Source organism: Puma concolor, chromosome C1 (assembly GCF_028749965.1).
Source record: "Puma concolor isolate L17-30 chromosome C1, mPumCon1.1.hap2, whole genome shotgun sequence".
Taxonomy (NCBI): Eukaryota; Metazoa; Chordata; class Mammalia; order Carnivora; family Felidae; genus Puma; species Puma concolor.
The window spans coordinates 155,309,383-155,324,811 of record NC_141674.1 but is presented as its reverse complement, the minus strand read 5'-3'; the positions used below and the strand labels follow the sequence as shown (position 1 = coordinate 155,324,811).

The following is a 15,429-nucleotide window of genomic DNA, read 5'->3' as shown; positions in this document are numbered from 1 at the left end:
TAGCCTACCAACTAACTTTTCAGCTTTGGTGCATGAGGGTCTACAAGACTCTGAATATTCCTTAAGAAACTTTCTAAGGTATAAGTTAAAATCAGAAAATCAGGAAAACTTAAAATCAGAAAAACTCCTGAGTAACTGTGAAGCAATTCTCTATGTAAAATGGGTTCTGCTTGTTTGAAAAGAGTAGAATACATGTGGAGTTTTGGAAGGGTGGTTTGTCTGTTTTTAAAACCCATGTTTTAAAATAATAAGGCCAGGTAGATAGAGACAAACTAACTCACTACTGACCCTCTATTTTACAATCTTTACAATGTACAATGCATAACTTCCATAACTATTTAGAAAATTGAAAGTATTTATATCCAAACATGTTAACCACATTCACAAAAACATTTATAACCTAAAGACAGTACTAATAACAAAAGAACATCCAATGGTCAATACTTGGCAATGGTAGATTCAGTTGTCATTCAGATTAGCAGCTACTATTACTTGTGTCATTCAGGTTTAAGTTAGTATAGTGTTTGTATTTAAATATAAGATCATCTGTAGACTATGTGGCAGACAACTATAATGTGAAAAATTGAACATCTCACAATTATATTAACAGTGGTAAAATGAGAAGAGTATGTTTTCTAGAGTTGTCAAATGGGAAAGTATACATGTATTTGTATATCTATACACATATGCTGATTACTTTCTTCCTTCATTGAATGTCTGCCAATATTTAGAAAAACATTTCTTTATTGAATGTCTGCCAATATTTTAGAAAAACATTTGGAAATTTCATGGGTTTTTATTGCTAAAATATTATTAATTTTAAATAATTCCTATTCATTAAAAAGGTATTTTCTAATACAATTAAATAGACTTCTATCAAGGCCATTATTGAATTATGTATCAAAGTGGAGAGATGAAATTACCTAAACACTATAATTCTCTCTATAAAAGTAATACAAAATGCATTCAATTATTTATTGGCACTCTCTAAATTTGATATAAATATTTAGTGTTTATTCTGTGCTTGGGTCTTTTGGTATATATATGTGTGTGTGTGTGTGTGTGTTTGGCATATACGTTTATGTATGCATACATAAATATATAATTTGTACCTATGTAAAATTTTATGTACATACATAATTTATATATATTCATGAGAATATCTGATCAAAGCAATCATGTATAATGGCCTAACATTCTATAAAATTTAGCATAAAGTAATCATGCAAGAAAGAAAGGCTTCATGGAAGAGGTGATCCATGACTAGGCTCAGAAGAAACTGGTGAATTTGGTTTGGCCAATAGGAAGAAGAAATATGGAATGTTTTATAACTAACCTCAAAATAATTTGGTTTCTTACTGGTTTTATTTATACAGTGGATATTATCACTGCCACTCATCAAGTATAATAGTGTTCAACCCATAAGTCACCAGTGAAATTGGAAAGGAAGAGTTAGTCGCTGAATTCAAACAATTATCCAGTATTTTCTTTGTTATATCAGAAGCTGTTGCAATTCTATCCAGTAGTAGCTTTTCTGGGATTTTCTTAAAAGAATAAAGATATTCTGGTTATAAGAAGCAGAAAAGTCTTGAGGGAAGAAAATATGTCTCAGTGTTTCAGCTCTCCAAAAAGTAGAGAAATTTAATGATGAAAATTCTTGTACTATAATGATCCTAAGAACCATCAGCTGAATATGATGGCCTAGTTTCTCTCTTTAGCATACGCAAGACAAGGAGGTATTTTATTATAGAATTGTATTTTGATTTAAAGTATTTTTCATAATATATAGTCATAATATATTTAATTTTCATAATATATTTAGTTGGGCATGATTAACCTCACCTTCAAAGTAACATTGCAGGAAGTGTCATCTGGATAGTACTTTTCAACTAGTTCACAATATAAAATATTAAACTACATTTGCATTATGATTCCAGTGAATCAAGAATCTTAAGCCAAATTTCCTCCAATATGACCAATGTTTAGGGAGTCATTTGGGGATTTTTTTGGTAACACATTAACTCTTCCAGAAGACTAGGGCACAGCGACCCCTACCACTTAGCTATGAAAGTTAATGGGGGCTTTGGAACCATTACCATGTCCATGTGCTGTTTTATTCATCCTAAAATCTTTACATTGGCCAGGCTGTGTTGTATGTCATGTCTTTGCATCAGTTTTCATAAAACACTGCAAATCCATAATGTCTTCCCAAGTGATCTCAAAGTATTTATATGTTTATTCTTGTAACATTAAAGTGGCTCTTCCCAGCCATGTGGCATGTCACAATGATTTATTTACAGGAAAAATTCACAACTTGGTAACATGTTGAATTCCGAATGTGCTCCTAATAAAAGTCTATACAGATTCTGCCCAATGCCATTTATGAAGAAATTTCCATTTGATTTAGGATTCTTTGGCAAGTATTGAAGTCATTTAAGCAGTTCAAAAAGAGAGAGATAGAGAGACAGAGAGAGATCCATCATCTTTCTGCTAGTAAAATAAGAAGATTATGTAAGCCAGAGGAAAAATATAGCCCAAAGTTGAAATATAATGACTGTGACTAATGTCAATGTGCTGCTCTTCCTTTCTAAAATTACAGAAACATGGACAGTAGTTTGAGACAACTGGTAATGTTCTTTGCTCTGAAAAATTCCATCATAAGAGGTGGAAATTATAATTTAATTTGATGCATTTTAACTAATATAATCAGTAGTGGATGTCAACATACCAAAATTTCATCAAACTATTTTTGATTTGGTCTGAGTATTAATGCATTAAGCTATTTTCATATGGCACTCATATACAAATGGAGATCATAAAACAATCAGTATGACCCATCATTTCCAAATCACCCACGCTGAATGCTGTCTTACTTTCTTCTGTCTGAATCAGGTCAGCAGTTCCATTGTTTTAAATAGTAGGTCTTTAATTATGTTAAATTATTAGTACCTAATGTCAGTAACGTTAATAGAGTCAGATGTAATCACCATCATTTTTTCACACCATGACAAAGAGTTTCCAAATTAGCTGAATAAAAGGGGAGAAAAATCACAATTTGCAATGGGGTTTTGTTTCCAGAAATTAAATGCAACCAGCTCATCTGAAGGAAGCACAGTGGATGTTGCTCCCCCACGGGAAGGTGAACAAGCTGAAATGGAGCCTGAGGAAGACCTTAAACCAGAAGCTTGTTTTACTGAAGGTAAATAATTTCTAATATGATTCAAATGCAATGCACCTTCTTTTCTTACAGTGGCTGAAAATACTTCACTTGAGGGAACTATTTTAAAGAAATGGTAAAGACACTTTATCTTTGCTTTTTTCTTTTGTTCTGAAAAGTTAATATATCTATATTTCCAGATTACAGTGGAATAGCAGTGATTTGACATTTCTTTTGTTTTTCATTTCATCCTCCAGAATGTGGAGAGGCTAACCCTATGAGATAAATAGCGTTCTGGAATGTCATCTTATTGATACTGACTGCAGTCCCTTCAGACCTCATTGACAATGTTGTGATTTGATTTATAGATGCTACAATAATTATACCCCATCCTTCACAGTTTCAAATGTGGTTAATTTGTGCTGTGACCAGAGCTGTTAGGGGATGCGGATGTTTTGTAGAGTTTTGACAGGGAAAACAGTAGTTGTTCTCACAGAGACCAGTATAGTGTCTTGCACACAGATCAATAAAGATTTGCTGATTCACTGTGACTGGATTTAATCCAATGAGTAGTAGCTCAGAGAGAACAGAAGAATGGATGAGAATTAGAAATAACATGAAAACTAGGAGGGGGAGGACAAAGGAACAGAGATACTAACTGACGAGATGAGTCATAGTGTAACTAAGAAAAGCACTGAGGCTGAAAATAAATTAGCTTGGGAAAAATGACAGTGGCTGATACCTAGGACAACAGGGGGCTTTTCTGTACATGAAAAGAAGGAAGTACAAAATTCAGGATCACATCAAGGAATTAATAAACAATTTGAAAGTGCAGTTTTCCCCCAAACCTATTTCCATCAATGGCCTTGAGGCAAAGAGAGATTCTAACTAGTATTAAAACATTTATACTCATGCAACTCTTGATAAAGTAATTCCTTGAATTTTAGGTGGCTGGCTGAATATATAAGTCTGAGAATGATTCATTTTATAGGAAAGATGCTAAAGATAACTAGGGAATGAAGTAGCCAGTTCCCCTGTAAATGATGATCTGAGACTGGCATGGGGAGAAAGCAACAAAGTTTAATTTTTTCCTATTTAAGATTAAAATATATTTTCTAGGAATGATGGAGGTGGGTGGGAAAGTGAAGAATGTGGGTAAGGGGATGGGCAAAATAGATGGGCAAAATGGGATTAACAGGTATGAACTTCCAGTTATAAAACAAGTAAATCATGGAGACGAAAAGTATAGCACTGAGAACACAGTCAGTAATATTGTAATAACTATGTATGTGACAGACTGTGACTACATGTATTGTGGTGAACACTCAATAATGTATGGGATTGTTGAATCAATATCTTGTACAAAATATATATACATTTCTAATTTATTGTATTTAATGTTATCTTTTAGGATGTATTAAAAAATTTCCATTCTGTCAAGTAAGTATAGAAGAGGGCAAAGGAAAGGTCTGGTGGAATCTTCGGAAAACCTGCTATAGCATTGTTGAACACAACTGGTTTGAGACTTTCATTGTCTTCATGATTCTTCTCAGCAGTGGTGCTTTGGTAAGTAAAATGCAAAGTGGTAAGAATCAGGTTCTAGTGAAATAGCTAATGCTCTGAAAATACCACAAACATACACTGAGTTTAAGAAGCAAAAAAGGAGGTATATCTATGCCTTGCAGAGCTTGGCACCCAGAGTTTAACTATGCAAAACTCAGCACAGAATAAATCAAAACTATGAACTGCCAGATGGAATTTCTCATCTGGTGTTTATCTAATAGATGTTTTCCTCACTGAGACAACCACTTACAGAGACATTCTGTAACTACGTTAACTTCTATGTCAAATACCATCCAGTTCTCCCTAATAATTATATTAACATTTATGGACTAAAAGTGTATTGTGTTTTCTTTATGTATAATCAGTTTATTCTTTCAAAATAAGACAGATCATTCAGGGAATCAATGAAAGTAATGTTGGAATAGGCCAAGTCGATCCCTCATTAACAGAACTTCTAGTTATTTCCTGAGTTCATATTACTTCTCTAAAAGCATGTCTTTATGGCAGTAATTGAGACAGAGATTTGAGGGTGAGAGACAGGAAAGAAAGAACATTTAAATCAGTAAAGATATTGACATTTCCTTGCCAACATTTTCTGTTAGTTTTAGTCTTCAGAATTTGTCTGTTTGTCAGATATTAACCCATATTTATCAAATTACTGCTTTGTGCCCAATATTATACTAAGCAATTTTATCAAGTATTTGAGGGAAGCAAGTAATTCAAGTAAAATAAAAGTATTTTTGACTCACAGGCTTTTGAAGATATATACATCGAACAGCGAAAGACTATCAAAACCATGCTAGAATACGCTGACAAGGTCTTCACTTATATATTCATTCTGGAAATGCTCCTCAAATGGGTAGCTTATGGATTTCAAACATATTTCACCAATGCCTGGTGCTGGCTAGATTTCTTGATTGTCGACGTAAGTATCCTGAGTGATTTTTATGAAATTATTTTTAAAAAGGCAAGTTTGACATTTCACATATTTCTATATTAAAACCTTGACTTTTGAGAACCTCTCCCTAATGCTGACACAACTATGCAGTTAAAAAAAAAACCTACAGTAAATGTAAAAGAAAGTGCGTGTTCTGTGCCATAAGCAGACAGCTCTTTTTCTGAAACTTAAGGACCTCAAGGTAAGGAATAGCTAAAAATCTATTAGTTGACAGATCTAAGCTCTTAAATTATTAACAGTTTTAAAAAAATCTCCAGGAGGTAAAATTAAGATAGATTTGGGGCCAGAGATTGTGAGATTGCATTTTAATTCCTTTCTAGACTACCTGTTACTAAATAATGCTAAAATAACCCATCGATTGTATTCATTCAGCCACATATCCACAGAGACAATAAAATACATTTCCACTCTTAAATCAGTAAGTAGATATCCCAGTAGCTCTTCAGACATACACCATGCAGAGAGTTAGGTATAGGAGCCCTGCTCTGAATCTGACTACCCTGGGGTCAGTAGTCATAAAAACATCACCAGTTATAGGATCTCTCTGACTTGCACCCTATTCTCATTCCAAGTGATGAAGAAACACTGGAGCAAAATGACAGTCGTCTGGTTCTTTGTAGTCTTTGATATTCCACTGCACAAAGCTTCACAGCCTCCCCCAAAAAACAAGGTACTTCAAGCACCATCTCTAGCTGTTCCCTAGCAATCAGAAAGCACTTTTTAGCCCTAACACTTGCCAATATGAATGAATAATTGCTGTATGTGTGCATTCATTTTATCATTTTGACAAGTGTGGGCCTATCTAAATTCTACTCCCCTTTTTCCCACGCATGCATAACTTATAATACTATAACCAATGTAAGTTTAACCCTTTGAGTTGATAAGAAATCTGCTACCAGATCACTTCAATGGACCAGAAATGATTTCTAATTCCCATGGTTGGCCTTTAATGGACAAAAGAAATGAGTCTCAATGTTACCCTGAAAAGCTATCCATAAGGGAAGTTTAATATTCTTATGATCTGCGGTGGAATGGGCCTCAAAGAATATCTAGGATTTATTCTAGACATTAGGAAACTGAAGCCTCAGTTTAAATAATTTTCCTAAGATAATACAACTACTTAGTAACAAAGCTGAGATTAGTGTCCAAATTTCCTGATTCTCAATTCAGTTCTCCTTTACCCCATGAGTTTCCTATCTGTTATAAATGTAATACTGTATTTTCAGACTGTGGCTTTGGGATTTAGCACTTATTATCATCTCCAGCTTCTCCCTGAAGAACACTTAAATACATTTAAGAATCCTCTCTGGTTCAGAAAGATCTTGTCATGCATGAAGGTCATTTACAAATGTGATAGAACTTATCCAGAGAATTCTGAAATTTACTGAAGTATTTACATTTACTAAAAATTTTACATTTACTAAAATACTACATTCTACTTCAAGTATTTCCATGTATTTGCCCCATATAGGAAATATAAATAAGATGCTAAAATCTCTCAATAGCAGGGGTTTTGTATCATGTTTGTATCCTTAGAGACACCTAATATAGATACATAAGTATCTATTGAGTAATGTCTAAATGAATAAATTTAATTTCAAAAAAATGTTGCTAAAAAAATTACTTCCCTTTTAGTGAGTCTCAATTAGTAGGCTGGAACTGGGTAATTAAAGCCTTCTACTTTGGGACAAATTATGTTACCTTAAATGGGTCTAGGGTCTATCCTTCACAAAGCTAGGGCTGAAATATGTGAATTAATATAACCTCAGTTAACTTGTTCTCAGACCACTGGGTCCACTAAACTAAAGTAAACATAGACATAAAACTGTTCTTGAAAGTACAAGTAAAACATACTTAAAAGGGCTTCACAGTCCATCAGGTAAATTGCTGTTAAAAAGATACATAAATAAACAGCTACAGAAAGTTAAAAAAAAAAAAAATCTGAGGTGTAAGTGAAGTACTTCAAACCAGAAGGAACATGTTTCAAACCTTGAGAAATGTATCTGTGTAAAAATGTGATCTCTTCAATTCCCTACCTAAACGTAAATGTAGACTGCAGTGGGCTACCTATCCAACCTCCTAACATTCATTCATTTATTTAATAAACGTGCTGAGCACCTAAAAAGGGCCACGTGCCATTTTAAACAAAGGAGGTGTGAACATGAACAGATCAAGCTCTGTTAGAGCGTACACCCTCTGGAAGGAAGGAACAAACATAAAGATATAAACAAATAAAATCTAAAAATAAGATCTTTTGGGGCTCCTGGGTGGCTCAGTCGGTTGAGCGTCTGACTTCAGCTCAAGTCATGATCTCATGGTTCGTGGGTTTGAGCCCCGCATCAGGCACTGTGCTGACAGCCCAGAGCTTGGAGTCTGCTTCAGATTCTGTGTCTCCCTCTCTCTCTGCCCCTCTCCTGTTCATACTCTGTCTCTGCCTCTCTCTCTCAAAAATAAAACAAAACATTTAAAATATATGTAAATAAATAAAAATAAAAATAAGATCTTTTGTCGCATGTGGTATGATTGTTTTGCCTATTTGGGCTTTTGTTTCTTGACTTTGTTTTTGTGTCATGTAGAAATGTTTCATATTGATTTGGTCAAACTTATCAGTCTCATTTTTTCCCCTTCTTGGTTTGTTCATGCTTCTGAAGACCCTGTCATGTCAAGATTATTAAAACACTTTTTCATGTTTTTTCCCCAGTTTTATAGATGGAGTTTTGTTTCTTCATCCATTTAATTTTTATTTTGGTGTAAGGTGTGAGATTAGGATCCAACACTATTTTTTTTTCAAAATGATTTCTGCCTGCCTCTCTCTCTCTCTCTCTCTTTTTAACCTCTCCTTTGAAACGCTACCTTTAACTACATGGTAAATCTTAGCATGTCTTAGGTCTAATTTGGATTTTATTTGTTTCATTCATTTCTTTGTCTATTAACATAACAACTTGAATTACTGCAGATTTATAATTGGTTTTAGCATCTGGTGGGGTCAGTGCTCTCTGTTCTTAAAACAATAATAAATTATACTTATACTTTCTCATGTTAATATTTTAAAGTTTATATAGTTCCAAAGGCTCCTATACAACTTTTTAAAAAATATATGAAAACATATATTAGCACCTAAAATAATTGTATTCTTATAATAGTTTTTTACTTTATTCCTTTGTTTTGTTGAGGTCAACAATAATATATCAGCAAATAGTGAAATCTACTACTTTTCTAATGCATATAGCTCTTATTTCTTTTTCCAGAAAGTGTTAAAAAAATGTTGGTAGTGGGCATATTCTTTTAGTCCACTTTAATGAGAATGCTTCTGGATTTTGCCATCAAAAATCATGCAAGTATTTGGAATGAAATGTATCATTGGAATGCATGGAGGTGATTGTGGTTTTTACTTCAACTTGCTCATACTGAACTTAATAAATCATCTTAAGCCATTTTAAAGAGAAATACATTCACATTACTTGGTTCATTAACCACTCACAGAACTCCCAGGGTCTTCTTCAAAATCATCAAATCCCTCCTGCATTAATTCTCTTTCTCAGTCTCGTTGATACAGAAACGTGGAAAGGTATGGAAGACAACTAAACCAACCTCCTGAAACTTGTAACACAAACAGGTTCATAAATTTGCTGTATTGTAAGGCACCTGGATTCATGTAAATTTATACTAAAAATTCAGTTTTTGTCACAGGGCTTCTCTTACACTTTGTACACATTAGCAGGAGTGCCTTTTGTATTTATCACAAAAGAGATGAAACCAAAAATAATATACATTGAAAGGTTGGGGACATATTTGCTGAGGTGGAAAACACATTGGCCTTGAAAACAGAAGGCTTAAATTCCTGCCATGGCTTGCCCCTTGCTACCTTTTCTTGGGCTAGTCATTTGACCACTCTCAGACAGGTAAATAAGTAAAAAAAAGACCATTGTAAGTTGTAAAGCATGCTATCAATATAGGATATTATCTTCAAATTTTAAGTGCATGGCAAATCTTTAAAATTATTTTTTTCAATATTGCCTTAACGTATATGAAGTTTTTCACATTAGTTACCTCAATAAATTAGTTTTTATCCTACATAAAATGGGATGAGGCCCATTAAAGGAAGCTCAGTTACTTGTGCCCCACTTCTCTAATAACTCAGAGTCAGGCATGGTGAGGTAGTTATATGCAAGTGGTCCCTCCCAGTCTTTGAACCCAGAATTTCCAATCCATCCAGTACTCTCTGATTTTGGCTATTGCCTTTCTTTTCTTCTCAAAGCATAAGCTTCCTTACTTGAGGTCTTGAGGAATTTCCAGCCACTTCCCTTTAAACTCCCAGTTCTCAAATAAAAAGACTTGGAGAGCATGAGGGAACTCTTCTGAAAGCAGCTCCAGAGGCCTAAAGAAACTGTGAATGCTTCCTGAGGCAAAGAAGCCCAGAATACAGAAGATTGCATGTTCTCTAATAACCTTTCCCATCTTTCCAGTCTTCTGTAGCAGCAAACACTAGACAGAAATGAATAGCTCAATAAATTATCTTGCCACTAGTCATTTATTTTTCTGTTAAATTCTGTGAGATGTATGCTAAATTAAACAACGAGGGAACAGTGGTTCCATTTGCCTTTAAAGGCTCAGTTCTGTTTTTTGTGTCACGCTTTGTACCATGTGTTCTTGGGCAGATGACTGTTTCCATTCTACCTCATAAGACTGTTGGAGGATTCCTTCAGATCCATTTTCAACAGCCTTTCTCACAAGAAATTAAGTTCACATGCCTTTAAAGCATCCAGCGGATGTAATGAATTAACTCCTCCCTCCCTACACATTAAGGAAAGTACTTGTACAGTCCTTGAGAATTGAGAAGATAGTCACTCAAACCATTTTCTGTATTTCGTGGCTCAGATGACAAACAAATATCTTCTTGGAGGTCTTAAAGCTCTTCCTGTTACAAAACGAGAAACAAATTTTTGATAAGGTATGCAAAAGGATAAGGTATGGTTTTGACGTCAGATCACTTGGGTTCAAGTCCCAACTCCACCTCTTATTACCTCTTCATCTCTTTTCTTTTGGGGAGGTGGGGGGCTTAACCTCCTCACCAGTGAAAAGGCAATAGTAATAGTATCTACATCTTGAGATTTATGTGCATAAGGCACTTAGAACAGAACCTTGCAGTGCACCTGGCTGGCTCAGTTGGTTAAGCATCTGACTTTGGCTCAGATCACGATCTCACGGTTTGTGAGTTCAAGCCTTGTGTCGGGCTCTGTGATGACCACTCAGAGCCTGGAGCCTGCTTTGGATTCTGTGTCTCCTTCTCTCTCTGCCCCTCCCCCCACTTGCACTCTGTCTCTGTCTCTCTCTGCCTCTCTCTCAAAAATAAATAAACATAAAAAAATTAAAAAAAGAACAGAACCTTACATATAGTAAATGTTCAATATATGCTACTATATTGAAAGAAAATCTAAGCAAATAAAGTATCTTCCTCTCAAAAAAGGACATGCCTTCTTTAACCTTTCATACATTTAACTAAAATTTCGTTACGTGTAAATATCAGAAGATGTATTTCACTAAATTATAAGTCCAGAAGTTTGGGAAAATATTTCTTCATTATTGTGAAACTACAACACAGTTTGATGAAATTTTTTTTCAGGTAAAACTATCCCATTATTTATTTATACAAAACATATTCAACCAGATAGCATTAGGCACCGTAAGAGAAGAATGTTTCATGCCAGTCCATGAAAAGTTTATGTGACCTGCCTGGAAGGGGAAAAGAAGATATCTAAGCAACTGACTCTATTAAATGGTAAATGCTTCCAGGACACATAACCAAGACACTATATAAATTCAGGAGAGAAATACAACTTCCAATCAATGATATTAAGCACAGATCCACAGAGAATCTGGCTTTTGAATCAAATCCTGAATCATCAGTTATACATACACAGGTTGAAAGGGGTTCCATGGGGTGAAATATCTAACTTGAAGGGTTTACAGATGTTTATAAAAATGAGCAAAGGCTCTGTTTCCATTGGTAAGAAAAGCAGTGACATCAGATGAGCCTGGCAATGTAAGATGATCCCACTATGTGGAAGGTGAAGGCTGCCAAGATACATCTGAATTTTATGTGGTTGGTACTAAAGAAGAGACACCATATCCTATGTCTTTAGTCAACAGTTTATTTCTTGGTGGACTGATTAATATCTTTTGTTTTGTAGGTTTCTTTGGTTAGCTTGGTAGCCAACGCTCTCGGCTACTCAGAACTTGGTGCCATTAAATCCCTACGGACACTAAGAGCTTTAAGACCTCTAAGAGCATTATCCCGGTTTGAAGGCATGAGGGTAAGAAGAAAAAAACTCTGATGATTCATGTCAGAATTAAATGTAGGTGATCATTTAGATACAGAGGGGTACTATACTCTTCTGATATTTAGTTCATAGAGTTACAGAATTTCAGAGCAGGAATCTTAGAGATCACTAAGGCCAGCCTCATGAAACCGAGGTTTATACAAGCAGGTCCTCAGAAACTGTGGCAGAACAGGACTAGAATTCAAGTCTTCTGATAACAGTTCAAGGATGTTTCTACAACATCCAAAAAATGTGCTGCCATTTATTTCTTTTCATTGCTTATGCATTTTTAAATGATTATTTACTATTGACATTCATCTTAGTAAGGGTGTTTCTTCCTCCCAATGGGCAGTTTGATTCCTCAGAAATCACTGGTAATGAATGAAAAGTAAAGAGTTTTTGTGTGCTTTACTTCTTCAATTAACAGGAGTAACAAAAAACACTTGTTGTACAAGAAAACAACACTAAATTGTAGCCTCTGATTAAATCTATACATCCTAAGCAACCAAAATAGGGGGTTGGAATAATAAAGTTGGCATTTCAGGCAACCCCTGGGGTTTGTTTTAAAGATTGCTCTTTTAACAGAGCATTCTGAATGAGGTTCACTTTTTCCATAGCATGTGTATCGTTCTCGCCAGCTCTCTTCTTTAGTGTATATTTTATGCACCTACATGTAAAGTACACACTTATTTAGTTACACAATCTCTTGTCATGCCCCTCAAAATACTATTTAGCAAAGGCCAGCTTTGTTTAACCCAGCATGCAAATGCACATGGCTATTAAATTTCTCCCTGGCCATAGGGCTTTTATGTTAGAAGGTTTGTTTGGAGCAATAAAAACACTTCAGCCTTGACTTGGAGATTCACTCATCAGGGAGAATGAAACCACTCTCCAGACTTTCCAGAAGCACTGTAAGCAAAGAAATATTTGGTTTTACATTCTAATTTCATTTCGTTGCTACTTGATAAAAAAGTCACAGGACAAGATAAAATTCATAAAAATTTATAATTTCAAGTTCTTTTCAAACCAATCTTTGCCATTATTGACTTAAGCCCTCATCCTGAATCCACAGCTGCATAGTAACAATTCCTCTTTGAGGGGAGATAGCAATTGAACAAAATAAGAAACTTATAAATTTGCTCCAATCTGAAAAAATAGTTTGGCATTTTAATTCAACCATATGGCAGAATTAATATTCCCACTATAAAATATGGTAAATGTATCATATATTTATTTGATAAGAAAATTTGTGCAGGTCATTTTACACAAATTTTAGTAACAAAGAAATGTGGCAACTATAATATATATGACTTAATTTCTAAAAGAAATAAAACAAGTAGCATATGAAATTTTTACAACTTTGAATTTCAGGTTTTGATGTTAATTAAAAAATTTTTGGTGTTGATTTCTAACATAACATTTGCAGTATTTAAAAATTTTTTGGGGCGCCTGGGTGGCGCAGTCGGTTAAGCGTCCGACTTCAGCCAGGTCACGATCTCGCGGTCCGTGAGTTCGAGCCCCGCGTCAGGCTCTGGGCTGATGGCTCGGAGCCTGGAGCCTGTTTCCGATTCTGTGTCTCCCTCTCTCTCTGCCCCTCCCCCGTTCATGCTCTGTCTCTCTCTGTCGCAAAAATAAATAAACGTTGAAAAAAAAAATTTTTTTTAAAAAAAAATTTTTTAACGTTTATTTTCGAGAGAGAGAAAGAGAGAGAGAGAGCAAGTGGGGAAGGGGCAGAATGAGAGGGAGACCCAGAATCCGAAGCAGGTTCCAGGCTCTGAGCTGTCAGCATGGAGCCTGATGTGGGGCTTGAACCCATGAACAGTGAGATCATGACCTCAGCCAAAGTCAGACACAACCGAACGAGCCACCCAGGTGCCCCACTTTTACAGTATTTTAAAATAAAACAATAGTTTTATTTAATATACATGCCTAACAAAATAGTGCAATATGAATCAGATTAAATTAGACAAGAAAAGATACTGTCAACCTCCCTAGAGATTTCAAAATACAACTTAAGCTCTTTTGAATTTAACAAGAGGAAAGGTAACTTGATTTCTCCTTCATGAAACAGGTCAGTGTAGGTTGATGAAGCAACATGTACCCCAAAGTGAACATTTGAGAGATTTAGAATAATAATGAGGACATATTCAGTACTTTTATGTCCAGAGATAAATTCCATCTCATTTAATATACTTTTTTAAATTGGGATTTATCAGTAGAGAAAAAAATAAAGAACCTTGTAAATTCCTAACTCTATTCTTCATGGTCATAAAAAGTTGACTTGATCTGTGGATGCAGATTTAAGGCATTATTAATACTTCATTTGTAAAGGATTTGTTTAACCTTGTTTTCAAATCATCAGTCATTCATTAACACTTTTGAAAATTAAAATGTTTTGCTGAATGACGATTACTTCTTCTGTTGGTATTTAATGCATTTTTCTTCTTTTCTCCCCAGCATACAAACATTTTCTGACTCCATCTTACTATATCAGGTTTTTATTTCTTTTCACACTTTGGCATATTTTGGTTTCCTTAAATCCTTTAGCTCTTTAGCTGTGTCACTGTTTGTTTTCCCTTATCAAACATGTCCTAGAAAACATCCAAGAAACAACTCACTCACCTAGATTTTTAACTCTTTTCACGCCCATTTTAATATTAAATAAGTAAATGAAAGGAATGGTTTCCATTGTAACGATCTGTCGGCTGTCTTACCCTCGTTTCCTCTTCTAGGTTGTTGTGAATGCTCTTGTTGGAGCAATTCCCTCTATCATGAATGTGCTCTTGGTTTGTCTCATCTTCTGGCTGATCTTTAGCATTATGGGTGTGAATTTGTTTGCTGGCAAGTTCTACCACTGTGTTAACACGACAACGGGTAACATGTTTGAAGTTAGTGAAGTCAACAATCTGAGCGACTGTCAGGCTCTTGGCAAGCAAGCTCGATGGAAAAACGTCAAAGTAAACTTCGATAACGTTGGCGCTGGCTATCTTGCGTTGCTTCAAGTGGTAAGTTGCCACTGTATGAGTTCTGAAAACATTTTCAAAATGTTTCACAAAGGATCATTTCTCTGATGGTCTTTGATTGAATAATTAATATCTGACAGTATAAAAGTAGTTGATGATAACACCTATATTATCAACTGAACTTGATTTTAAGATGTTTTGCTGTTAACTTATTATGTATTTACAGCAGTGTTCTGCTTTTAGTATGTTTTAATATGGCCTTGTATTTGTTTCCTAGGTTTTTTCTTTTTTTTTCTTTTTAATTTTTTTAATGTTTATTTATTGAGAGAGAGAGGGGAAAGGGGCAGTGACAGGGAGACAGAGGAACTGAAGCAGGCTCCGCGCTGTGAGCATAGAGCCTGATGTGGGGCTCGAACTCATGAAACATGAGATCATGACTTGAACCAAAATCAAGAGTTGGTCACTTAA

General features: G+C 34.9%; 1 protein-coding gene across 5 annotated transcripts in view; it reads left to right on the top strand.

Annotated features, from left to right (window-relative positions):
* LOC112861444 (sodium channel protein type 3 subunit alpha) overlaps positions 1–15,429 on the top strand; it is a 115,453-nt gene that overhangs the window by 90,708 nt on the left and 9,316 nt on the right. For all 5 annotated transcript variants that reach the window (XM_025924834.2, XM_086718790.1, XM_025924857.2 and 2 more), the window contains 5 exons: positions 3,079–3,199; positions 4,569–4,723; positions 5,472–5,645; positions 11,870–11,992; positions 14,731–15,003. In XM_025924834.2, coding sequence (XP_025780619.1) covers positions 3,079–3,199; positions 4,569–4,723; positions 5,472–5,645; positions 11,870–11,992; positions 14,731–15,003 — 846 coding nt within the window. The remainder of the gene's footprint in view (positions 1–3,078; positions 3,200–4,568; positions 4,724–5,471; positions 5,646–11,869; positions 11,993–14,730; positions 15,004–15,429) is intronic.